The 26,614-nt window shown below is 41.8% G+C and overlaps 1 protein-coding gene and 1 pseudogene across 1 annotated transcript; one reads left to right on the forward strand and one right to left on the reverse strand.

The window, feature by feature from the left end:
- Nucleotides 1-630: 630 nt before the first annotated feature.
- On the reverse strand, nucleotides 631-16,943 carry LOC101444147 (sulfotransferase 2A1-like). The gene is made up of 4 exons (XM_071209470.1): nucleotides 16,688-16,943; nucleotides 15,376-15,593; nucleotides 2,764-2,944; nucleotides 631-1,055 (listed from the first exon to the last, which is right to left on the reverse strand). Exons 1-4 carry the CDS (start codon nucleotides 16,815-16,817, stop codon nucleotides 943-945), a joined length of 642 nt encoding a protein of 213 aa, XP_071065571.1. The 5' UTR covers nucleotides 16,818-16,943; the 3' UTR covers nucleotides 631-942.
- Nucleotides 16,944-24,812: 7,869 nt separating this feature from the next.
- On the forward strand, nucleotides 24,813-25,870 carry LOC101445360 (mitogen-activated protein kinase 6 pseudogene; annotated as a pseudogene).
- The last annotated feature ends 744 nt before the right edge of the window (nucleotides 25,871-26,614 follow it).

Below are 26,614 nucleotides of genomic sequence, written 5' to 3' on the forward strand. Positions count from 1 at the left end.
AAGAAAACCACCATACTCCTTACTCCCCTGCTTTTATTGACACAGTAGGACATGGTAAAAGGGTAGTATTTGAATCCTGAAATCAGTATGACTCATCTGAAATCTAAAAATTTGAGGAATGAATGGGTGTGTGGAAAAGGGGGTAGGAAAACAGATTGTGTGTCTCAATGGAGTTGAACTATTGGGGGAAATTGAATGCTAATGTGAATGATGTGGAATGTAAAAGGTGAATCTGAGAGTGGGCTTTGGGGCACTGATGATTGAAGAACAACTGACCTTAGAAAAAAGGAGCTGAGGGTTTCTAGCTTCAACTAAGTGGCTTACAGGAAGTTAAGTCCGCAAATTAACTCACAATGTTGGGTCTTCTATGAATATCATTCTTTGGCTTCTGGGTACCTTGGGGAAGGAATACCTTTCTGGAAAGAGGCCTCCTGTCAGTTTGAAATTGTCCAGGAACTTTAGACTATAGGTTATCTGGTTTTGATACCCGGACAAAGCACCACCAAAGCATCAACTACAGAAATAGACTCATTGAATTCAGAGTAATTTGTAATAGTGGGCAAAAGACAGAAAGAAATGAAATTGGTGATGTTTACAGAAAACATAGTGGTGTATATACTGTTTCCTTTCTTAATCTAATACACAAGTCACAAATATTGCAAAGAATTTCCTTTTATTTTTCAACCTGGGTAAAATTTATGAATCTTTAAAATATTATTTTCTATATTTTTCTCTATGTCTGAATTATTACAAAAGTTTTGGAAGTGAGTATTCCATGCAATTGATGGAGCACTTGGTTGTTTTCAATTTTTGGATACATAATTGCATTATATAATTAAAGCATCCTGAATGCACTGATTGAGGTTGTGCTTCAGCTGACCTGCCTGTGCACAGGACAGGGAGAAGGTCAGTAGTCACGTCAGATTCAGAAACATGGGCTCCTCATTCCCATGGGAAAGCCTCTCGTGGAAGTCCTGCCATCTTCTTTTCATATACTTTATCAAAAGTTTCACTCAGTGCCACTGTGAAGTGATTTTTCCAGTCCCCAGTAATTCCTGTTAAATACAAAGAATGAGTCTACATCACATGTATAAGTAGGCTCTCAAGATCGTATTCCATTCCATGTCCCACCCTGCTTGCCTTCTCTCCTGAACACTGACCTGGAAATTGTAGGCAGTACAGCAGAGTGGTTAAGAAATTCCAGTCTGGAATCAGCCAGCGATTGTTTCTAGCCCCAGACATCTGGGTGCATAATCTATTTGAGCCTGAAGTTTGCCAAATATTAAATAGGATTTTCCTAATACTTGCCTCATGGTAATATTGTGAGGATTGAAAAGTGATAAGGTAACAACAACAACATCTGACATACGTTAAGTAATTCTTATATGCTAGGCACTGTTTTAGGATTTTACATGTACACCTCCTCAGTATTCACATGTCTGTAAGACAAGGTTGTTTTTTTCCTCCAAAACCACACTTTGGCCTGACCATCTAGGTAGAAAGGGTGTTCTTGCTACTCACTTCTGATTCCAGTCTTTTTTATTCACTCTCACTTTTTTTTAAGATTTATTTTTATCTCTTTCTCACCCTCCTGCTCTGTTCCCCCCATTGTCTGCTCTTGGTGTCCAGTCACGGAGTGTTCTTCTGTGTCTGTATTCTCATTAGGTGGCTCAGGGAACTGATCCTGGGACCTTCATGATCAGGATACAGGAGATTACTCTCCTGTGCCACCTCAGATCCTCTACTGCTATGTCTTTTTATTTTCTCACCTGTTTCTCTTCTTGTGTCATCTTGCTGTGCCTCCTCTCTGTGTCACCGAGGACTCCTGAGGGGCACCTTTTCCCATGTGAGGTGACATTTCCACAGAGGGCAGCTCTCCTGTGCAGGTCACAATTGACACATGGGCCAGCTCAATGCATGGGACAGTTTGCCCTCACCAGGAGGCCCTGGGAATCAAACCTTGGACCTCCTATATGGTAGATGGAAGCCCAATTGGTTGAGCCACATCTGTTTCCCTCATTCTCACTTTTGAATCTCATAGCAACCAGCTACACTACCCAAAGACTCTCTCCTTTCTAGCTTTCTACCACCATCAGGACAACCCCTTAATCAATGAAGATTCTAGCTCAAGCATACTGGATTCCTGTAACTACATTGAAAGTTTGTTGATTTCAATTTCCATATAATAATCCTTCTTACAGTCTGGATGACTGCTCTTTGAACTTATGTCTTTGAATGATCATGTCCTTCTGCTTGTAAGCCACTCAGCTCAAGGCCACTTTATTCCTAAGGTCTGTTGATGCTCAGTCATCTTAGTGCCCTATAGAACACTGTAACATCCAGCTTCTACATTCCACTTCATTCACATTAGCATTCAATTGCCCCCAAGAGTTCAACTCTATTGAGACACACATTCTGTTGTTCCTACCCCCATTTCCATACACCTGATCATTCCTTAAATTCTTAGATTTCAGATGACTTGTACAGCTTTCAGGATTCAAATACTACCCTTTTTCCATGTCCAATGTGTCAATAAAAGAAGGGAAGTAAGGGGTAGGTGGTTTTATTTTTGGAGTGATGAAAATGTCCTAAAATTGATTGCAGTGATGAATGCACAATTTTGTGATGACACCAAGAACCCTTAATTTTACACTTCAGAGCGATTGTATGAAGTATGAATATAGGTCTCTAAAATGGCTTTTAAAATGCAGGGGAATTCATTGCACATTCATTTCCTGATTCAGTTCAAGAAAAATTTCTCACCTTTTCTTATCAATTGTGCTTTGCTGTGATCCATTAAGGTATCTGGTAATTGACAGAAATTGCTCATTTTGTTATCTTTCATGACTTGGAAGGATATGTTCTTTAGGACTGAGCTCAGTTCTTCTGGGGTTAGCTTGTAGCCCAAGAATTGGCTGATGAGCTCTATAGTGCCTCTTCTGTCCTAGATTAGGAAATAAAGAGTCAGAATTTGGAAATAAAATTCAAGAGGAAAAAAAAAAACTGAATAGAAGCAGAGGTACAGGGGAAGGAATACCAGGAGGAGATAAAATGAGAAGGGGGAATAGTATAACTAGGTTTTGCACATCTAGAAAGTGATCAATATGGGATAAGGCTAAGTTAGAATAGAAAGAACACCAAAGACAATTGGAGGTGATGGAGAGGCGGAAAGGAGATAATAAAGGTTAAAAGACATCCAAATCAATATTTATAATTCTGCACCAAGCCACAAGCGTGTGCTCCTCTCATCCTCCCACTCTATAAAACTCCAATTTTGCTTCTGCTTTGGTAGTGCCTGGTTTTCAGAGGTCTCCTGAATTGCACCAACTGAACAAAGCTGTTAAGCTCCACTTGAGTCACCCTTTTTGATAAAAGCCACCTCTTCCTGTCAATATAGTTGAATATTTACATATTTGTGCATGCTAGAATCACATTTACATTCTCTTAATCTGGGATTATCTAAATATTTCTTGTATCAATCTTGACCTTGCCAAATCCCATGTTTCTTTCCAACCTGACATTCCTCATTGTTTCAAGATTGGATCAGATCTTTGGCCACAGAAAAGTTGATGACACATTTCAGCATGTGTACATCCCATCAAGTAATTCCTCACCGCATGACTTAGATGTTTTAAGAAGAAATGAATAAGAAAAGTAAAGAAAGAATATGTCCTACATATGTAGGACAATGGAGAAAAGGTGGATAATACCTCAACATGATCTCCTCACTGGGATAATCTCTAACTGAAAGGATAGAATAGAAACATTAAAAATGGAGGTAAGTTAGATACTATAGAATGGTAAAGGGAATGAAATTTTTGAAAGAAATGTCACCTGATGCAAGTCCTCATATGCCACTACCAGGAAATTATCTTTTCCCCTCATTGACAACCAGCCACGAATATGGTCAAACCATGATCCATATGGCACTACAAGAGAAATGGAGAGAAAAGGGGACAGTAGAATCATGATTGTGTGCCAATTGCATGTAATATTCTGACCAATGGTAGAAATGCTATATGTATTTGAGGAGTAAATGAGTGAAGTAGTGGATATTATTTTCCATTTCCCATTTTCATGAGAAATAGTGTTCTGCATTTACCCCATTGATAGCAAAACACTAGTTGCTGTATATGATAAAATATTTTAAGACCAAGTTCACATATGAGAAAAATGAATTTTGGAATCTGAAGGAAATTGAGATAGAAAATTAAAGAGTTAGTGTGTTATGGACTCAGTGTATTATAGAGTCAATGTTGTTGTTCTTTCCATTATAAATATCATTTATTTCCCCAGTACAAAAGAAAATCTGTTTAAGTGTATCAGACACTGATCTTCCTGTTCTTCACCCAACCTATACCTTTGAAACAGCACATTTTATGAAAATTTTTCCTTACATATTTATTTTATTCAAAGGACTGTAGTATAAGAAGTCATGCCCTAAGGTATCCCATTACCTGAGTATGGCTGAGGTGTTCAGATGGAGTTTGTGATCCATTTGGACCACTGCCTCTTCCTTGGACATCAAGAGAAAAATTTGTTCCCCTTTCTGTCTTGACCATAAATTATAGGTCCACAATTCCAGGAATGGTGAGTTCTTTTTCAGGTCATATTTACATAAAATAATAGAAACCTATCCTTGAACAAAAACAAACAAAATTCTCATGCAGAAATGCAAGATATTCTGGTTTACTCCAGGGTTCCTTCTATTCCTTAATGAGGTCTGGGTGAATTCCTATATTGGATTCACAGATAAAGCATGGCATTTTCATAATTCCCTTTTTGCTTGAGTAACTCGTGATGTTTAGTGTTGTTTGCAAGTAAGAGGTTGATGTAATTAAGTAGGACCTCTGGTTGTTGAGATGATGGCACCAGGGCTCACATGATGAAATGAATAGCTGGACATAGTGTAGATCATAAACTCCAAGCAAGACCTTGGAATCAGCATTCCAAAAATTGAAATGAAAGCTATGTCTTTCCTTGCAATAAATGCACCAAAACTTTTGAGTACCAACAAGTTCTAGGCACTCTCTCAATTAATACACCCCAAACCCTTTTTTGTTTGTTTGTTTGTTTGCTTGTTGTATGCTGCTCACTGGGCCTAATGAAGATATTGGATCATTTCTTTTTTTAAAACTTTTATTTATTTATTTATTTTAATAAAAGTTAATAGATCACAAGGAATGTTATATTAAAAAACAAAAGAAAACCAAAAACTTAGGAGTTTCCCACATAACCCACTCCCCACCCATCAAGTCCTTTTTAACCAAGAAGCAAATTGGTGTTTAAAGAATTTATGTCATTAGTCCTTTGAGAAACACCTAGTATTAGGTTGAATAATCAACACTTAAACACAGAGTAGAAATTCCTAGTATAAGAAATGATATGTAGAAACTTGCAAGATCATGGCCAACTGGAGCATATCGTGCTGCTAAAGGAAAAATGCTTGTAATGGAGAATATGGTTACTCAGTTGCTCTGCAAGGGATTCTCCTAAAATGTGAGCCTATTGAATAATCTGACAAATATTTTTGGCATTATAATGCTTTAAATATATCTTTTATGGAAATCCATTTACAGAAACCCAGGGTACCCTTCAGGAATAATTATTTTTATTAGAAATACAGGTTGAAGTCCATGCTCTTTACTACAATATCTATGGCCCATGATCTTGATCTCAAAGATATTATTAGTTTCATATCTTGCCAAATCTCCACTCCTTTTCAATATCCCCAGTTCCAGGTGTGTGAGATCTCTCCTTGTGTAATTTTTGGTGCCTGTCCCCCCATATTAGGTAACTGGTAGCATGCTCTTTACACTCTTCCTCACATCTTAATTGTTTTAACTTACTAATGGATTCTAGAGTCCACTCTGTGGTAGGATAGCAGGAGCTCTTTTTTACATCAATTAGGATTTTGTTATATTGTTGGTAGATGTTTTGGTCCTAGTTTTTTGGGTTTTTGTTGTTGTTGTTGTTGTTGTTGTTGTTGTTATAAATAATTCTGATTTGAAGAGCCCAGTATATCCCTCCTTTTTGCACTTATTCCTAAGGTATTCTTTCACGTAAAGAAGTAAGAATCCTGCAATAAATGGGAAATGTATATCTAATTTTGTTAGATTTTGCAAAATAAGCCTTCCTAGGCTTGAACCATTTTCCATTCCCATGAGAAACAAATGGCCATGCCTGTCTACCAACAGCCTCATGACCTAGGCATTTCAAAGGTTTTGAACATTTTCTGTCATGGACAGAAGAATATCCACCTTAAAATCCCAGGAAACTATGACTTTGTTATCTTTTGATTAACTTAAGGATCTTGAGAAGATCTTCATTATACCTGGGGCTAGTGCAATCAAATGGGTCCTTGTGAAGAAAGTCAACCACCACATCAGGGAGCCAAGAGTGCCTACAACTGCAAGCAGGAGAATTGCATCCAAAATCCAATGGAATCTAAGCCCCCTCTTGATACAGAGGTGGAGTGCTCATATTCATTCCAGGAACAACAGGATGGAGGAAAAGGGTATGGACTAGAGTGGACTTACTGATATTCTACTATGGAACTATTGTGATTAGTAATGGAAGAAATTGTAGCATTGATGTAGAGAAAGTACATGGTAGCTGCTGAAGATAAGAAGAGGGAAGAAGAACGATGATGTGGGGGCATTTTCAGGACTTGGAGTCGTCCTGGGTGGTACCGAAGGATCGATGCTGGACATTGTATGTCCTGCCATGGCCCACTGGTATGGACTGGAGGAGAATGCAAACTACGTAGTAACCATTATCCATGTGGTACAGCAGGGCTCCAAAATGTATTCACCAAATGCAATGAAAGTCCCACGATGATGATTGAGGTTGCTGATGTAGGAGGAGTGGGGTGAGGGGGGTGGGGGTGTATAGTGACCTTTTATATATTTTTAATGTACCAGGTAAAGAAAAATAAACAAAGGAAGTATTTCAGAAAAAAAAAGGGTACTTGTAATAGGGAGGCAGGTGTGAGAGTCAGAGAAGATATGATGGTGAAAGCAGAGTTTGGAATGATTTGGCCATGAGCCAAGAAACACTGGCTGCCTCTTGAAGCTGAAAAAGTCAAGAAACAGATTGTTCCCTAGAGCCTCCAGAGAGGAAAGCAGTTCTATTAATAGACACCTTGATTTTTGCCCATAAGTCTCATTTCAGACTTCTGATCTCCAAAAGTATAAGGTATAAAAAAAATTATTTTGTTATAAACCTCTAAGTCTGTGATTACTCTCTGAGCATCAATAGGAACCAAAACAAATGATGAGAAATGGCAATAGCATTTAAATTCATACTTGTCTTATTTTGAGTGAGGTATAGTATCTTTGCATATCTTTATCACTTACTGTTTCAATGTTGATAGCTTAATTTTGCTTGAAAATAGTACAGGGGAATAAGGCAGGGGATAAATAGGACAAATAGAAAAAACTAGATGATAATTAACTGAAAAGCATTGAAGCTGGGCTTTAGTAGAGGATCATTAACCCATTGTCTCTACAACTGACTATTGTATTAGTCAAGGTTCTCTAGGGAAACAGAATCAATAAGAGATATCTGTCAATAGTGCTTGATTTTAGAAGAGTCTTTCTTGCATTTGTGGGGATGCACAAATCCAGGTTGCACAGGCAGGCTGCAACCAGGGGCTCCAATCAAAGTCCAGTGAAGTTTCATATGAGTCTTGGGAAAGGTTGGCTGACCAAAGACAAGCTGGGAAATTCTCTCTCAATGCTGGTACCACTTCCCTTTTAAGGCATTCCACTGACTAAGTGATATTCATTGCTGACTGTATTCTCCCTGACTGATCTAATTGTAATCAGTTATGATTTACCACTGCAGTAAACTCAATGGTGACTAAAGTCCATAAATGTCCTTGTATTACAGTTAACCTAGTGCTTGCTTGACCAAACAATTTGGCACAATTACCTGGCCAAGTTCACACAATAGCCTAACCATCACAATTATCTTTTACACTTTCCTTTAAAAGGCTATACATTATTTGAAATGCTTGAAGACTTGAGAGTCTGGCCAGAAAAACCTATCAATTGATTTTACTGCAGAAACTGAGGCAACAGAAGTAGTGACAGTTACACAAAGCATGGTGCTTTTGTTTCATGTTTATATCATCATAGTTTAGATCGAAAAGAATTTAAGCCTTTTATTTTGAGATAGATTCACATGCAGTTATAAGAAAGACTAGAGAGGAAAGCAGATAGGGCTTCAGCCTACCATATGGGAGGACCTGTGCTCAATCCTGGGGAAAAAGAGGAAGAGAAAGTGTGCCTCTGCAATAAGCCAGTGCCCACATGGTGAGCCAGTGCCCATGCAGTGAGCCAGTGCCCACACAAGTGATTCACAGAACAAAATGATAATGCAACAAAAGAGTGATAAAAGGGAGAGTCAAGGTGGAGCACAGTAGAAACCAGGAACTGAGGTGGTACAGCTGACAGAGAACCTCTCTCCATATCATAGGTCTCTAGGATTAAATCCTGGTGAATCCTAGAGGAGAAAAAGTGAAAAAGAAAAGACCAAAAGAAATACATACAGAAGATCACACAGTGAATGGACACAGATAGCAAAAAAAAAAAAAAAAGCATCGGAGGGGGAAATGAAGAGGAAGGGGAAAAATAAATAAAGTGAACCTTAGGGAAAAAAAGAAACTAGAGAAGATCTGGATACCCCATTACACAGCTTCACCCAGTGGTAATATCTTGCAAAATTACAGTATATTATCACAGCTAGGATCTTGGCACTGATGCAATCTACTGATCTTATTCAGAGTCTTCCAGGTTTACTCCTCTGTTTGTATTTAGATTCAGGTAATTTTTCACATGTACAAATCCAGGTACCACCACTACAGTTTAACTATACCACAGCCTCATCACCACAGCAATCCTTCAGGGTGCCCTTAAATGTCCAAAGCCATCTTCCTCCCTCCAGTCCTTAGCCACTGGCATCCATTCCTCTCTCCTGCTAAGAAGCTATCATCTGGGGTCCTCTATGAATGGCACGCATGACCTTTCAAAGGACTCAGTCTTATTCCCAAGCTTTGTTTTCTCCAGCTCCCCCTGCTGATACGGGTAGATGTGTTCAAAGTTTCCTTGAACAGGGGCAACAGAGCATCCTCATTGGAATAATCTGGATAAAATCTTTTTCTCATGAGGAAGAGGAAGGACAGTTTTCTGCATGAAGCAGGTGAGAGCTTGCTTAGTGCCACACACCCCACAGAAGTATGTTCTTAACCATAATCCATTCCTGTGGGTGAGAACCCATCTTAAATAGGACCTTTTGATGAGATTACTTCAGGTAAGGTGTGGCCAGTGGATCAAGAAGGGTCTTAATCCTATTCCTGGAGTCCTTTATAAGCAGAATGTAATAGAGAGAAAGCCACCCAAAAAAGCTGGAAGTCGATGGCACCTGGAGAAGCCAGGAGAGGCTGCCATGTAACAGAAAAGCCAAGAACAAGCATTGCCGGTCACCAGGCCCAGAACGCCTCACCTCAGTCTTCCATGAGAAAGCATCGCCTCAGTGATGATGCCTTGGATTTGAACTTCCAGCCTGAAAACTCTGGGTCAAAAATTCCCACTATTTAAGCTGAATACCACATGGTATTTGTTTTAGCAGCAAGAAAACAAAAACAAATCATGTGAATGAAGTCAGAGGTCAATCATGGGATGTAACTCTAACATAATACACATGACATGCCTGTTATGTTTCATATACTCTTCCAGGTAATAGGCACACAGTCATGAAAACCACAGTCTCTAGGTGGGTTCAAAGAGAAGCCATTCTAGTAGAAGCAGACACAGAAGTACCAAACAATATGCCAGATGATGAAATGTGTCAAAAGAAAAGAAAAGGAAGTGAAGGATTAGAGAGAGGATTGCATTTGTAAGAATGCTTTGAGGCACTTCCTGGTTAGAGGAAAATTCTCCTGAGTCATATAAAGGTAATTAACAAAAAATGATTGTGTTTATTATTACCTGATAAAGGAAAGTAGAAGGTGAAAGATGAATGAATAAACATTGAATTCTAACAATCATGGGCAGAGAAGGCATAAAGCAAAAAACCAAGGAATAGCTGATATTTAGAATGCAGATATCTACAAAGAGTGTGGAGTAGGAGAACATGCATATCCATGTGCCTGAAAAGAATAATTGGAAACCTTGTGTTGTGAGGGCAGAGTGTGTAGACAAAGGTAGGTAGTACTAAAGGCTAATCGACATCAAGGTTGGAGGGCAATGTGGGTATTTACTCTGACAGTGTTACTTGCATTTGAGGTACAGGAATTCTATTCCATAGAAAACCATATTTCAAGAGACTCACCATTTCCCTGAAGAAACCATTGAAAGAATTGTTCAAATGACTCTGTAGATTTTACAGTCTTCACTCCTTTCCAAAAAAAATAACCAGAAGTAATAATATCTCTGGGATTTCTGATGATGTAAATAGCCTAAGTGGAAAAGAAAAAAAAAGTGGGAAATAAATGAATCTGATTCCCTCGCTCCTTGATCTTAGAAAATGGCAAAACAGCTATTCTCCAATAAAACGTGTGGTTCCTTGTCAGTCTTTTCCAATTCATTCATTCAGCAAAGTTTGTTGAGGACCTACTGTGTGCCAGAAATTATGTATATACTCTAGATGGAACAGTGAACAAGACATGGGTTGTTTTTGGCCTGAAGGACATTTCAACACAAGCCAAGGAAAAGTCCCCCAGTACTTTGAAAGAAAATTGATGTAATGCTATATTGGTGCCACTGTGTAAGCTGACCTGGGATGTGAATCAGGAAACCTGAGTTTTGCTGGGACTCTGTCCCTGACTCCCTCCCTAATCAGTGCTATTCCAGACAATTCATGCTCTAGGTCCAGCTTCTTTACCTATAAGTGTTTACTAAATCAGCATTTCCCAGTCACGAATCAGACAGATGTTAATGGCTAGCAGTGTATAAATGTTCTATTTATTATAAAATTCAAAATGGTGGCATGAACAACTTTGTTATGCTGCTGTTGATTGGCAGACCTCAGAGAAAAATGGTATCAATAAACGTGAAAACAGTCTAGGATGTGCTGGATCCAGTTCTGATCACCTGCCTACCCCATGGCTATACCTGGACATGCCCAGACTCCTGAGTCTTTAGTTATGTGACTTGTCCACATGAGATTCCTTCTCTGAGCCTCAGTTTCCTCTTTTGTAGTGTGGTGATAACAATGTGGTAATAGGAATAATCAGGATAATATAATTAGTTATGATAACTAATAACACTAGCTGAGAATGTCAACTATGTCAGAACCAACTATTGGAGTACTTTAACTGCAGTATAATAGTATTTTAGTACTCATATTATTCTACATCCAAAATATATGCATGTGTCAATAGTTACATAATTATATAATTATATATAATTTGTAGCTATATAATATATAATATAGTATATGTTTAATTTGAACTAAAGTACACATTACATGTGTATGTAAATATGCATACCAGGTTAAACCAATATTGCAGTACATATGTTACTATATGTCTATATATTTTATGTATATAAAATATATGAAATGCCATTTATTTGTAATATACATATTTACACATATGTAATAAACATTTACATTGTTCATATAAAATTTTTATATAGCCCATAAAATTTTACATGTGTTTGATATCTTTATATATACCCATAACTATTTTATGTAATATTACAGATAATACATAAGATATAGGTTCAATAAGTACATATTTACATAGACATATAATCGTACATTTATACAATTCATATATTCATACCCATGTTACAAAGCATTTATTAGCTATTTTCATGAACATAACTGTATATTGGTAAAATCACTGCAGCCTTTCTAAATTTGAGTAACTGGAGTCATGAAATGTAACTAGTCCCCAGGGGCTTGCAGAGGGCATTGCAACCAGAGAGCCAGCAGCCCTGAGTGATTGTTGCTGAAGGGGTGAAAAAAGGAAGGAGGGGTTTCTCTCAGATCTCTTCTCTGTTGAAGTTTTCTCTCCCTCTCCCTCTCATGTTTTCAGGAGAGAACCAAATTGACATGCAGGGGACCTGGGCTGCAACTAGGATTTTTACCTTAAGCAGCTGAAAAAAGTGACCAAGCAGAGTGGCTGATGGAAAGCAGAGTAAGGGAGGCTCAAAGTTCAGTGGGATTTTTGTCATAATTGTGGGGAGGAGACATTTCTCATGTTTTTGTGAAAGCATAAAGGAGAGTTATTTGCATTTAAGATTCTAGCATTAAAAGTTCCTCAAGGAATATTATTTCCTAAATATTCCTTCTTCATCAACTTTATTGTCTTGTGATAACACCCAGGCCCTGAAATTATGCAAATAATCAGTTTACCTCTCAGTAATCTCCTACCTCAATTCTCTCTCTTCTTCCCCTTCAAGAAATAGCAATGAAATAAGTTTCTTCTTCCGACATGATGGAGGAGCAGGTACTAAACTAATCCTCCTGCCATGGAAAACTATAAAGCTAATTACAATATTTCAGACAAGTTTTTAGGCAGTTGCTGAGAGGCTGAGCAAGACTTGGATTCACAGGAGCAGGGAACTAAGGAATTGAGAGCCATGGTCTCCCCATTCTCTGTTGGAGACAATTTCTCAAATGCAGTGAAGGGAGCTGCAGTGTGAGCTCAGTCATGCTGAGGCATGGGGGCAGAGGTCATCACTTGGGGCTGCTGGGGTGACTGAAATGGACAGAATAGGACCCCAGAAAGGAGGCTGGTCTAGAGAGATGGAGCCCGGAATAGCTGCCAGCACACCCCATAAACTGAGGCACACAGCTGGGCTCCAGGCATGGCACAAGGTCGCTGGAGACTCACCAAGATGGCAGCTGCCCTTAACTCATCAACACCCCTGCACCCAGGGAGGCACCCAGACAGCCAGAGAAAGACACTAACATTTTGTACAATGTGAAAAAGGTGGGAATTCCTCCTGGTTTCTCATCGAAAAACATATAGATCCAAAGACAGTTGAAAGCTGGCTTTAAAGTGCTGGAAGGAAAACACACACACAACCATTAGCCCTGAATCCTTTATCCATGAAAGCTGAGACTTTATTACCAGCAGCTCTACCCTACCCTAAAACATGCTTGGGGAGTGGGGCACATGGGGCCTCCTATATTTTTTTAAGGTAATATTTTGTCTGATCTATGTATCTTTTAAAAGTAAATAGAACTTATATTTTTTAAAAATGCTAAACCAAGTCTCTCAGGATGAGGGAAAATGGCAATATATCTATAGGAAAGAATAAAGAGCCTCAGAAACAGTAGAAAGTGAGTAAATTTAAAAGATAATATTTTTCCTTCTGTAATTCACTTAAAAGGCAGGCAACTGTTTGCAGCAAATTAACAGCACAGTAAAGCAGTCTTTACCATCTGCCATCTCAGGTTCCCATGGTGATATGGGTATGTGCAGGGTCCTGAGTGTTTTTTCATGAATAACCTGGGCTATGTGTGTCAAACAGTAAGAACTGCAGCCCCACCTTTCATAACCATGCCAACCAATCCAGTCCCGGAAAGCCAATTAAGTGATACAGGCTCTGTAGACTTTAGATATTCAGGGAGAATGCAAAGTCAATATGTTAATTCAAGCTTACTGGGAATGTGGTGAATATGTATTAATTCAAGTTTATCTACTCAAACAAAACACCATTTGACTCCCAACTCCTATATCCTTTCTGTAAAGGGAACTCAAAGATCCTATTCTGGGCTCAGGTTTTTGAACAGAAAAGGTCCCAAGCCCAGCCATTCATTAATAAATTTTCATTCCCAAAATTATTCCTGAGTCCTGGCTTTCCATACACGATCACTGAATCTCTCTGCTTCCACAATGATGGCACAGTTGCTACACTCCACTTCATTCTGTCTCCAGGTTGTCACCATTTCAGTAGATCCCAAGCCTCAGTTACACCAGTTCAACACCCCAATTTTCCCTTGCCCAGACCATAAATGAAGGACCAAAGCCTCCATCCTTACTCCACCTTCAAACCCCTGCCCTCCTGGGGAGGCACAATACCTTCCTTATATTTCTCTCCCAGCTTCACCCTCTTAATATATTTATGATGTTTTTAAGAATAGGTCTTATTTCTTGAGCATGCCCTGAGGTCAGATACAATAGCAGGCAATCACTAAGCAGTATTATTGCTAAGGAAGTAGCTAATTATAGGTCTACCCATCATCTTTTCCACTTAATCCTTTAGGAGCTGACTTGAGTTGACCTCACTCAGCACACTTTATTCTTTTATGGAGCCTAATACATACTAGGTATATATTATCCAAATATATGAAGGGAAAAATGCAGGAATGCATGCACAAAAGAATTAATGAATTCAGGAATGAATACTGCCAATTTGACCTGCAAAGGCATTATACTATTGCTAATAAACAAAAGCTGGAAAGCCAAGATTCAAAGCAAAATTTTCTGACCCAAACCCCAATAGTTTTCCAGAAATTGGACTTAGGTCATTTTGTTTTGTTTTGTTTTCTTTTCTTTCATTCATTTCTTCATCCAATATTTTCTCAAGTCTCTATTTTATGCCAAACATTATGCCAGATTAGTGTAAAATGATAAAGAAAAAATAGTAACAAAATAAACATGAACTCCATGACCCTGGCAAAAGCAGTGAAATAAATGAACCTGACAATAAACAACCAGACAGAGAGAAATATAGCACAACATTAACAAAATATAGCACACTGTGGTTTTAGAATCTTTTGATAATATTTATTCTACCACATCATGTAAGATGGTTTAATTAGGGAATTTCATGCAAGTTACTCAACATCTTTGGTGTCCATGATTTCAACAATAAGAAGAATGCACATTCATATGTATTACCCCAGGGTCACTCAGTATTAGATTTATACTTCAGAACTCCTGGAATTATGAATGAGGCTTGTGGAGCTTTTTTGAGGGGGGGGAGGGAAGAACCAGTGATTGAACCCAGGACCCCATACATGGGAGGTAGGTGTTCAACCACTGAGCTACATCTTCTCCCCATGTGTGTTTTGATTGGGAAAGCCATGCCATGCATAGATGATATCATGATTAGAGAAAAACAGCTGGGTTCCGGATGTCAGCAGAAAGCCATACTTCCTCTGAAATATAGGTTGTGATCTATAACCTATAAAAGGGCAACTCAATGTTGGGGTGAGACAGTGATCAACTTACTAATGAAAGCAGTATTTTTGGAGCCACACCACAGAGATTACTTAGTGTCAGATAATATATCTTGAAACAAGGTTGTCTAATATGCTCACGTTAATGAACTTCATATTAACTCAATCCCTAAAACATGGGCATTCATGATGCCCTAGAAGTTCAGATGGTCATGGCCCTTGTTTGCTCACCTTGGCTTTGGAACTGAAGAATGACCTGGGGAAGAACTGAATGGGCAGGTGGGAGGTGTAGAAGCGTGGGCCTTTTTCAGGTCTATGCTTCCTTATTTCTTCATACCCATCTACATTTTCTAGCCATGGTGAGCGATCCCAGTTGACCACAGACTGGACCCAGCTGGGGTCTCCTCTGGAATGAATCAGGCTGATGATCTCCAACAACCAGTTGGTTCCTAGAGAGAGAAAGAAAAAAGTGGCGTCTACAGCAACCTGACATTTGGCCCTACCACCACATTCAAAGGCACTTTTTTCTTCCACTGATTATGCCCACGCCCATAAATCCAAATATGTTGACGCTCCTCATTTTCCTTCCTCAGCAGCATTTGGTCAGTTCTCCACCATTGAAATACCTTACTGGGCATCCCCTGCTCCCGCTGCTCCCTCTTCTTTGTTCCCTCCTCCTCAGACACACAACAGTTCACCTGTAACCAGTTTATCTTATTCTATATCCAGAGCTGGAATGAGTTTGAACCTGAGGATTTCAGAGGTGATCAAGAAAAACGATTGACTGCTAGAGGGAAGTAACACAAAAGCGAGGGGCAAGCTCCTGCAGCCAGAAGCTCCCAGAGGCCAGCCCCACTGCAGAGAGAATGTGAGGCAGGGGAAACCCCCACCCTCCTAGGGGAGAGCATAAAAGAAGTGGCTTGCTGCTGTACTGGAGACAGCCCTGTGGGGAGCAGCTGGCAGGAAGCTCTTGGCCTCAGGGCTGCTGGTTTTACCTTATCACTGGTAATCAGGCGTTGGGCAGGTGAATTCCAAGGCTCAAAGTTCCTTGTTGGGATTGTTTTAGAAGAATGTAAATATGGCACCAGGGGCCTTTTGAAAACTGCTGATCCCTTAGGTGGTTAGGGCTGCAGGTTATTGCTGTAAACACATCCAGCCTCGCCCTGTTGCTCTCCTCCCCATCCTCCCTGGGACATTGGTCCCTAGCTTTACAAATCCTAGAATATGCATCTTTTTACTCTAGGCTTTTCTGCACACACCTTCCCCTCCTTAGCAATCACACATTCCTTCTTGAAATCTCAGGGTAGAAATACTTCACTCACTCTTCCCCACGAAGCACGCCCTCGTGATCACAAGCATCAGCTTTAGGATTCTCTCCACAAGGCCCCGTATGAGGTCAGGTCCTTTGGATTACGGGGGCCTTTCTCTGCCCTTGGCATCAACAGGATGCCGCTCTGATCACCAACAGCCAAAGGGGAGCAGAGAGCAGGCACTGGTGACATCAGCCCCCAGCCTTCCTCAGTTTAGGATCCTGCTTCCTTACCTGACTTTGGGTAAGAAAGTGTAATGACATCTTCATCCTTCACCACAAATTCATCCCGCAGAAGCTCCAGGTTTTCAACAGTGAATTTAGGGAAAGGAATCCCGTCTACCCACATGTAATCAGCATCCATCCCGAATGCCTCCTGCTGAATGCTTCCTGCCTAGCCTTTTAGCAGCTCAGGTGTCAGCAGTTGTGGAAGCAGCTGCTCTCCTTTTCCAGGAACTGACAGAGCTGAACTTTTGAGGGAGAGGATGATTGGCACAGACCAATCTGCAGCTTGCTGAAGTTTTCTTACTGGGCCAAGTCCATGGAAATATCAAGGGTGACAGAAGATAACTCTCAACTGACAGCTTGAGTAATCATTAACTAATGAAATAGTTTCAGAGGATGCATGAGTTGTGTTGAAAATAAATAGAACAAAGTAGGGGGGTGCAGAACAATTTATTGAGCTGAAGTTGCATTCATACATAAGCAGCACTGACAGAGTTTTCTGCTCGAAGGGGTGAACTGGGGAGTAGCTTATATGGCTCCTTGGAACAACGGGGATGGCAAGAGAGAAAGGGGGCAGTATTTATGGTTCCTTTGGGGCCATAGGCACTGTTTGAGCAGGGTGTCCTTGATCATATATTAGCAAGGCAGATGTTGATGTAAGATTGTAGCCATTTGGTGAAGACTAGCAGACTTTGCTGATGTCAGCTTGAACTCTTTTCTTTTAAAAATTTCATTTCTTTCTTTGTTTCTGTCAACCCATTTCCCCCACCCTATGTGCTCACTGTTTACTCTCTGTCTCTTCATTATATGCTCATCTTCTTTCTTTAAATAGTCACCAGCAACCAAATCTAGGAACCTACTTGTGGGAGGGAGGCACCTAATCACTTGAGCCACCACACTTCCTGCTTGTTGGGTCTCTCTTTGTGTTTTCCTTCTTGTGTCTCTTCATTGTGTCATCTTGTTACACCAGCTCACTGTCTTGTGCATCTTCTTTAGGAGGCACTGGGAACAAACCCAGCACCTCCTGTGTGGTAGGCAGGCACCCAATTGCTTGAGTCACATCCACTTCCCATTGGTCTCCTTGTTACAGTTCTTTCTCCCAGGCTGGGACAGGGGATTTTATCAGCATCATAAAGGATCATTGATTTGTCAGCCTGCTTCAGTTCACCTTTGTTTCTTCTTCTTAATTTCCAGGATAAAATGGAAGCTCAAGCAAATCAAGATGGTGAGTAAAACCAGTGATCATTCCAACTTCACATTCCCTCCTTTTGGTTGAGGAAGTCCTTTCAGTCCCTGAAGTCCAGGTAACACTAGTTGGGGGCTTTTTGTAGACTGATTCTCTAGAGCAGGGGTTCTTAAACTTTTTTGTTCCATGAACCCCTTTGCCAGTCAGGTGAAAAAGTTGGACCTATTACCAAGTCCACCATCCACTGTGTATTATGTAATAAACATATCACACCCACACCAACACATCCCCAAAAGAATAGTTTTTTGAATTTCAGTTCAAGCTCATGAACCTCTGGTTAAGAATACCTGCTCTAAAGCTACAGGGGACAGAGAAGCAGATTTGCCCAGTGTTTAGGGCTCCTGCCTACCACATCAGAGGTCCACAGTTCAAACCCCAGGCCTCCTTGGCCCATGTGGAGCTGGCCCGTGCAGTGCTGATGTGTGCAAGGAGTGCTGTGCCACGCAGAGGTGTCCCCCATGTAGGGAAGCCCCACACGCAAGGAGCGCGCCCCATAAGGAGAGCTCCCCAGCATGAAAGAAAGTGCAGCCTGCCCAGGAATGGTGCCACATACATGGAGAGTTGTCACAACAAGATGATGCAACAAAAAGAAATGCAGATTCCCATGCCACTGACAACAGCCGAAGCTGACAAAGAACACACAGCAAATAGACACAGAACAGATAACCAGGGCAGCAGAGGGAAGGGAAGAGAAATAAATAAATAAATAAAGCTACAGGGGACAGGAGAAAAATCTGTTGGCCTTGAGATACCGTGTGGTGAAGCTGGTGATGATGAAAACTGGTCTAGGAGAAGGACGAGAACCAGCATCATGAGGAGCGAGATGAGGGACTACACCAAGGGGCATTAGGCAGGACCCCCGTCCTTGATTCCACACATCTCTTGCTTCCTGATTCAGGCTATGAAGCCATTTGGCTTGTTTCAAGATTTCCTGGATGTTTCACTATTAATATTTTGGTCTATTTGGAGAAGATTAGATAGGGAGTCAATAGATGGAACTCGAACCTGGCAAAAAGTCCACTTGGACATCGATACCCCCATTATGACTGCCAGAAGACCCCTGTGAGATTCTACCAAAAATGATGAGCCTTCCTCCAGAACTAGGAGAAGGCCTGGATCTTCTCCAGGGGCCTCATCATTGGGCCCCGTGGGGGGTTGGCGGGTGGGGAAATCAATCAAAGCAGCAAACAGCTGAGTCTCCTCCCATGCCATTACGAAAGGCACAGAGTAATTACTGGGTTAAAGAGCAAGCGCCAGGGCCTCCTGCTCTCCTGCTGTCACCCTGTTCCTATGCCCTACTCTGGCTTCTTCACCCCAGCCTGGATCAATCCACAAGCAGCCCCGGGCATTTATAATCTGTAAGGGGAACTGCAGTCTGTAAATCGGCGTCTTTATCACTCTTCAGCCCCTTCCTTCCCGCCTAGGACCATCATCTGTTATTTCCTCGCATTTCTCTTCCCTCTCTACCTGAGTAAATCACTCACCTAATCAGTGAGTCACTCTTTGAAATTCCTTTCCTGCAGTTTAGCCAGGGACCTAGGCAAAAGCCAGCAACATATTTCTTCCTAGTTTTGAGGCAGGTCGGTACAGGGAAAAGAGCAAAGACCGGTCACTGCTGGGACCCCACCTGGAAGCCCCTGCAGACAGGCAGCTACTAGGAACCAAGCAGGAAAGACCCCACAGAGCCCCTGCCCACAAGATCCCATGTGGAAAGACCCTGTGGAGGCCCTGCCCATAAGATTCCATGTGGACCTCTCCTGGGGCCAAGGGGAAGCCCTGGAAACCTGAGCAAAAGGCCTCCCCACTGGTCCCCTAAGGGCTAACAGGTGGGGCAAGCAAGGGGGACAGCAGGCAGCTGGGACACCTCCCCACAGCAGGGCAGGGGAGGAGTGGGGAAGGGCTTTACTAAGGGCAGCTCCTGACACCAAGTGCCCCTCTTTTCCTGGAGCAGCCCGCATCGGCATCTGGGTGAGCACTTTCCTCTAGTTTCTCAATAAACCCTTCACCGGCTGAGGCACAGCGTCAGGCAACAGTCTGGCTTGCCTCTCTGGCCAGCTCTGGCGCGAAGTAGGTACCGCTTCCGCTAGGGTAAGGGTGGCTGGTATGGGCGTCACCGCCCTCGGCCCGCCCTCGGCCCACCCTTCGGCCCTCCCACCGCACGTCATCTCATGCCCCCCCCTGCTTGCCGAGCCGACCGCCTGACCTTATAAGGGCATTCAGCCCGCCCGGACCAATAGGGAGCCGGGGCCAGCAACAGCCCTCCCTGCGCCGGCCTGCAGCGCCTCAGCTCCCATATCATAGATAGGCAAAAACCCCATGCTCACCAATCAGCTCTCACCCCGCACTAGCCCCACCCCCGTTCCCTCGGGCTTATATTGTCAAACACTTCCTCAATAAATCGGATCTGCGCCATCAGCCAGTCCCCGTGGTCTGTCTCCTCTAGCCGGGCCGCGTCGTCCTCGCCTCCTGCGACCCCACGAAGCCCCGCAGAGGCTTCAACCGGCCTAACTAAACTGGCATGCTCTGAAACTCTTCTAGGTGCCGTAGCCAAGAGCCCAGGGGCCTCCTGCACTTTCTGCCCTCAGTTTTGCTTTTTAGGAAAGTTTCCTGTGGGTCTCACTTTCTCCAGGGACGTTGACCCAGGTGCAGCAGGATGTGCTGGCAACAGCACAGATGCCTCCCTCCTCTGCCCACAGGCCACCTCCAGCTAACCGGGTATCCCTAGTCAGGGCTGCGAGGGTTCAAGAGTGGCCCTGAGGTTGGGGATGATGGTTCGTGGTACCTGAGACCTACCCAGGGGCTGAAAGCCCAAGTCTAAGCCCTCCTCCAGGACGAATTACACATGGCAGTGCTGTATAGAGGCCACAGCTAAAGTACAAACCAGAAGAGCAATTACAGGAGCTCATGGGCACTGGAGCTGCAGCCCAGAGGGCAGCTCTTATTTGAACGATGAGGGAAGGACATTTCAGGGGAGACCAGAGATGCCAGGTGCTGGCATGCGTCTGCACCTCTAACAGCCTGACTGAGCATGGCTGTTGCCACAGTGGCAGCCAGTCAAGGAAGAAGTTAGAAGAGGCCTGTGAGTCTGGAAGAGAAGCCTAAGGGCACAAGCACAGGTGCTCAGCAGGTACTGGAGGGAGAAGGTCAGGCTTCCTCAGGTGAGTGCTGTGACAGTGGAGCTTCCTCCACAGGCCAAGGACACTTGCTTGGAGGGCACCTTCTTACAGCACCACACACGGGGACCCTCCAGAGGAGCTGGCCATAACACCAATTGTGTTTTACCTCCCCGTGCCAGTTCCTCCAGGCCAGTCATTCTGGGTAGCCACAGGGCTGCTTCTTCCTCACTTTTAGGGCTGAGAAGTGGGTCCAGTACTTAAATTTTCTAGGGAGCTATTATGTTACACACAAAGCATACAATATCTTAAGACTTAGAAATAAAATTTAGAGATCAGTGTGCAGGAATAAATGACTGCTGCAAGAGCTTTAGAGTCTAGGCCCTAATTTCCTTACATGAAGCTATTTCTAGAGATTATTAACTATAACTTATAGTAGCAGGTTTGTTCCATTTTACTTTTATTTCTTACCACAAATATTTTAATCAACAGGCAAAATATAATAAACTTTTGCCTTGCTTTTCCTTTAAAGTCCCTTCTTGTTTACAATATGGTGGCTGCATGTTCTTTAGGAGAAGCATCTGAGCAAAACAGTGTAACTGATAAGAGAATTTGGTTGTTTGTATAGGATCACATTTTTCTAAATAATTAAAAATATAGCTTTTCCATTTTGTGGCCATCATTGAAGCGGCAGTGGCCAAAATGAAATTCAATCCCTTTGTGTCCACAGCAAGAACCATAAAAGGCATTTGTAGCAGTTTCATATGATTAATGAATTTCAAAAAGAAACAGATCATCTTTGTATACTCCTATTTTCCTCTCGGGATATGTGATGTTAGTCTATTGTGTCAACATGGCCAGGAAACTATGCCCAGTTGTTTGATCAAGCAAGCACTGGGCTAACTGTAATCCAAGGGCATTTATAGACTTTAGTTACCATTGACTTTCCTGCAGTGGTAAATCATAGATAGCTGGTTATAATTGCATCAGTCAGGGAGACTGCCATCAGCAAAAGTGATGCTTAACCCAGTCCGTTGAATGAGTTAAAAGGGGAAGTGATTCCTACACTGAGTGAGAATTTCATCTCATCTTTGTACAGCCAACACCTCCCGGAATTCATCAAAAACCTTCATTGGACTTTCATTGCAGCCCCTGGTTGTGGCTTGCCTGCAGAACCTCAACTTGTGCATCTCCACGGCTGCATGAGAGACTCTTATAGAATCACATACTATTGACAGATATCTCATTGATTCTGTTTCCCACAAGAACCCTGAATAATACAGCATATTAGATTGTATTGGATTCAGAGGTTTTGCTTTTACTTGATTAAATATGATTAGGGCTTTGATTGGGCCATGTCATTAGGACATTGAGTCCTACTCCCTTGCAAGGATGGACACTCCCAGAGAAACTGCACCACAGAGAAGGGAGGTCAGAGTCCTGAGTGGGAGCCGCAGGAAGTAAGAACACAGAAGAGGCTGGTTGTCAGGGAAGAGAAGCAAGCCCTGGGAAGAGAAGAACCCATGAAGCGTGAACCCTGGCAGATGTCAGCAGCCATCTTGCTCCAACACTTGGCAACAGACTTTGGTGAGGGAAGTAACTTGTGCTTTATGCCCTAGTAACTGTAAGCTTCTACCCCAAATAAATACCCTTTATAAAAGCCAACAGAGTTCTGGTATTTTGCATCAGCACCCCTTTGGCTGACAAATATAGCATTTCATTGCACTTTTCTACATTTAGAGGAAAATTATGTCTTTCCTTCTTTCCAGGAACTGAGACAGAAATATAATGTTCAATCCATGCCTATCCAAAAAAATGATGAAGTTCAGGTTGTGCAAGGACACTACAAAGGTCAGCAAATTGGCAAAGTAGTCCAGGTTTACAGGAAGAACTATGTTATCAACATCAATGAGTGCAGCAGAAGGCTAATGACACCACTGTCCACACGGGCATTCACCCCAGCAAGGCGGTCATCACTAGTCTAAAACTGGAGAAAGACCACAAAAAGACCTTTGAACGTAAAGCCAAATCTCACTAAGCAGGAAAGAAAGAGGGCATATATAAGGAAGAAACAATTTAGATGATGCAGGAATCAAAGAACCTCATGTGTAACTTCCATTAAAAACTGCTAAAATGGGGAACTGGATGTGGCTCAAGTGATTGGGCTCCTGTCTACCACATGGGAGGTCCAGGGTTCAATTTCTGGGGCCTTCTGGTGAAGACAAGCTGCCCCACAGAGGAGTGCTGGCCCATGCAGAGAGCTCACACAGCAAGATGACACAACAAAAAGAGACACAGAAGAGAGACAATAAGAAATGCTGCAGACCAGGGAGCTGACAGGGTGCAAGAGATTGAGCACCTCTCTCCCACTTCAGAAGGTCCAAGGATCAGTTCCCCATGCTGCCTAAAGAGAAGACAAGGAGGCACAGAAGAACACACAGAGAATGGACACAGAGAGCAGATAGCAAGCACAGCACAGAAACAATGAGGGGTAGGAGTAGAAATGAATAAATTTTAAAATGTTTAGGAAAAACTGTAACCAACAATTTCATCATGTAGATAAGTATTAGGACAGAATCGACATTGAGTATTTTAAAAGTCTTATAAGAAATATTTTTATAAAATTCCCAAATATCTAAGAAAATTACACATTTCATTTCTTCATTTTCTTCTTTTAGAAAGATGCTATTGGGAAATGGTTGTGGCTTAACTGATAGAGTGTCTGCCTACCATAGGGAGGGTCCAGTGTTTGATATCCAGGGCTGCCTTTCCCATGTGGTGAGCTGACCCACATGCAGTGCTGATGTGTGCAAGGAGTGCCATGACACCCAAGGGTGTCCCCTGCATAGGGGAACCCCACATGCAAGGAGTGTGACTGACAAGAAGAGTGTCCCCAGGTGAAAAAAGCACAGCCCCCCCAGGAGTGGCACTGCACACAGAGAGCTGATGCAGCAAGATGACTCAAAAAAACATGCCACAGTTTCCTGGTGCCACATGACAAGAATGCAAGTGGACACACACACACATACACACACAAACACAGCAAATGGACACAGAGCAGACAACAGGGTGAAAGGGGAGAGAAATAAATAATAAAATAAATCTTAAAAAAAGATACTGTTTACCACAAAGAAACTAGCAGTGCTTGAAGAGAACTATTTTTCTAGTAAATTTATGAAAATTCAGATTCCCAATGGAATCAAGATTATCTTCTAGATACCACCACCTTATGAATATATTTCTATTAGAAATGTGGGTGATGCATTAAAACCTCACGTTCATAAATATATGGACTTAAAACCATTTGGTAGGGAGGCAATGGCTTGGCTTTTTGTGTTGTAGACAATGACTATGACAAAAGAGTAGCCATCAAGAAAATTGTCCTTGGGAAGCAGACATTTTTCAACTGATAGAACATTCCTCTACCATATGGAGGGTCCAGGGTTTGATCCCCAGGCCCTCCTGACCTGTGTGGTGAGCTGGCCCATGTGCAGTGCTGCTATGCTCAAGGAGTGTCATGCCACACAGGTGTGCCCCCACTAAGGGTGCCCACGTGCAAGGAGTGCACCCCACATAAGAGCCACCCCACATGAAAAAAGCACAGCACACCCAGGAGTGGCACCACATACATGGAGAGCTTATGCAGCAATATGATGCAACAAAAAAGAGATTCATTTTCCCAGTGCCACCATATAATGCAAAACAGATGCTGAAGAACACACAGCAAATGGACACAGAAAGCATATAATGGGGGGAAGGGGAGAGAAATAAATAAAATAAAACTTTTAAAAAAGAAAAGAAAATTGTCTTTACTGATCCCCAGAGTGGTAAACATGCTCTATGTGAAATCAAAATTACTAGAAGACTTGACCATGATGACACTGTGAAAGTATTTGAACTTCTTGGTCCCAATGGAAGCCAGTTAACAGATGATGTGGGCTCTCTTACTGAACTGAACAGTGTTTACATCTTTTAGGAGTACATGGAGACAGACTTGGCTAAAGTGCTGGCTCTGGGCCCTTTACTGGTGGAGCATGCCAGACTTTTCACCTATCAACTGCTACATGGGCTCTAGTATATTCACTCTGCAAACAAACTGCACAGAGATCTCAAACCAGCTAATCTTTTCATCAATACCAGAGACATGGTGCTGATGATAGGTGACTTTGGTCTTGCATGGATCATGGATCCCCATTATTCCCATAAAGGTCATCTTTCTGAAGGATTGGTTACTAAATGGTACAGATCTCCACATCTTTTACTTTCTCCTAATAATGATACTAAAGCCATTGACATGTGGGCTGCAGGCTGCATCTTTGCTGAAATGCTGACTGGTAAAATTCTCTTTGTAGGAGCACATGAACTTAAACAGATGCAGGTAATTTTAGAGTCTATTCCCATTATACATGAAGATCATCAGGATGTTCTCAGGGTAATTCCAGTTTACATTAGAAATTACATGACTGAGGCCCACATACCTTTAACACAGGAATTAGAGAAGCTCTGGATTTCCTGGAACAGATCCTGACATTTAGTCCAATGGATCGGTTCACAGCACAGAAAGCACTTTCCTATCCTTACGTGAGCATATATTCTTTTCCAACAGATGAGCCAATTTCAAGTCATCCTTTTCATATTGAAGATGAAGTTGATGATATTTTGCTTATGGATGAAATTCACAGTCACATTTATAACTGGGAAAGATACCATGATTGTCAGTTTTCAGAGTATGATTGGCCTATGCATAACAATTTTGATATTGAAGCAGTTCAGCTTGACCCAAGATCTCTGTCTGATGTCACTGATGAAGAAGAAGTACAAATTGATCCTTGAAAATATTTGGATGGAGATTGTGAAGAGTATCTAGAGGATCCTGCTTTTGATACAAATTACTCTACTGAGCCTTGTTGGCAGCACCAAGATGATCACAAAAACAAATACTTGATCTGGAGTGTAGCCATACTTCTAACTTCAAAATGAGGTCATCATTATATTTAGATAACTTAGTTTGGAAAGAGAGTGAAGTTAATCATTCCTATGAACCCAAGCTTATTATAGATCTTTCCAATTGGAAAGAACAGAGCAAAGAAAAATCTGATAAGAAAGGCAAGTCAAAATGTGAAAGAAGTGGATGGGTTAAAGCCCAGATACCTCAAGAGGAAGCATCACAGAACTGGCTGAAAAAGAGAGGGAAAAGAATCAGGGATTTGACTTTGATTCCTTTATTGCAGGAACTATTCAACTTCATTCACAATGTGTGCCTACTGATGTTTTTGATACATTAAACCGCTTGACTAGCTCAGTGTCCCAACTAGAATTGAAAAGCTTGATATCAAATTCAGTAAGCCAAGAATAAGAGGAAAAAGGAATGGGAAATTTGGCTCAGTTAGAAGTCTTGTACCTGTCTTCTTGGGACAGGCAGTTTGTGAATGGTGAGGAAGACTGTTTCCTGATAAGTCAGTTTTGTTGCGAGGTAAGGAAGGATGAACAAACTGAGAAAGAAAACACTTACACCGGTTATGTGAACAGGTTCTTTAGCAGGCAATAAGATGTTGAAATGCTAGAAACTGATCCAGG

The sequence above is a fragment of the Dasypus novemcinctus genome, chromosome 18 (genome assembly GCF_030445035.2).
Source record: "Dasypus novemcinctus isolate mDasNov1 chromosome 18, mDasNov1.1.hap2, whole genome shotgun sequence".
Lineage (NCBI taxonomy): Eukaryota > Metazoa > Chordata > Mammalia > Cingulata > Dasypodidae > Dasypus > Dasypus novemcinctus.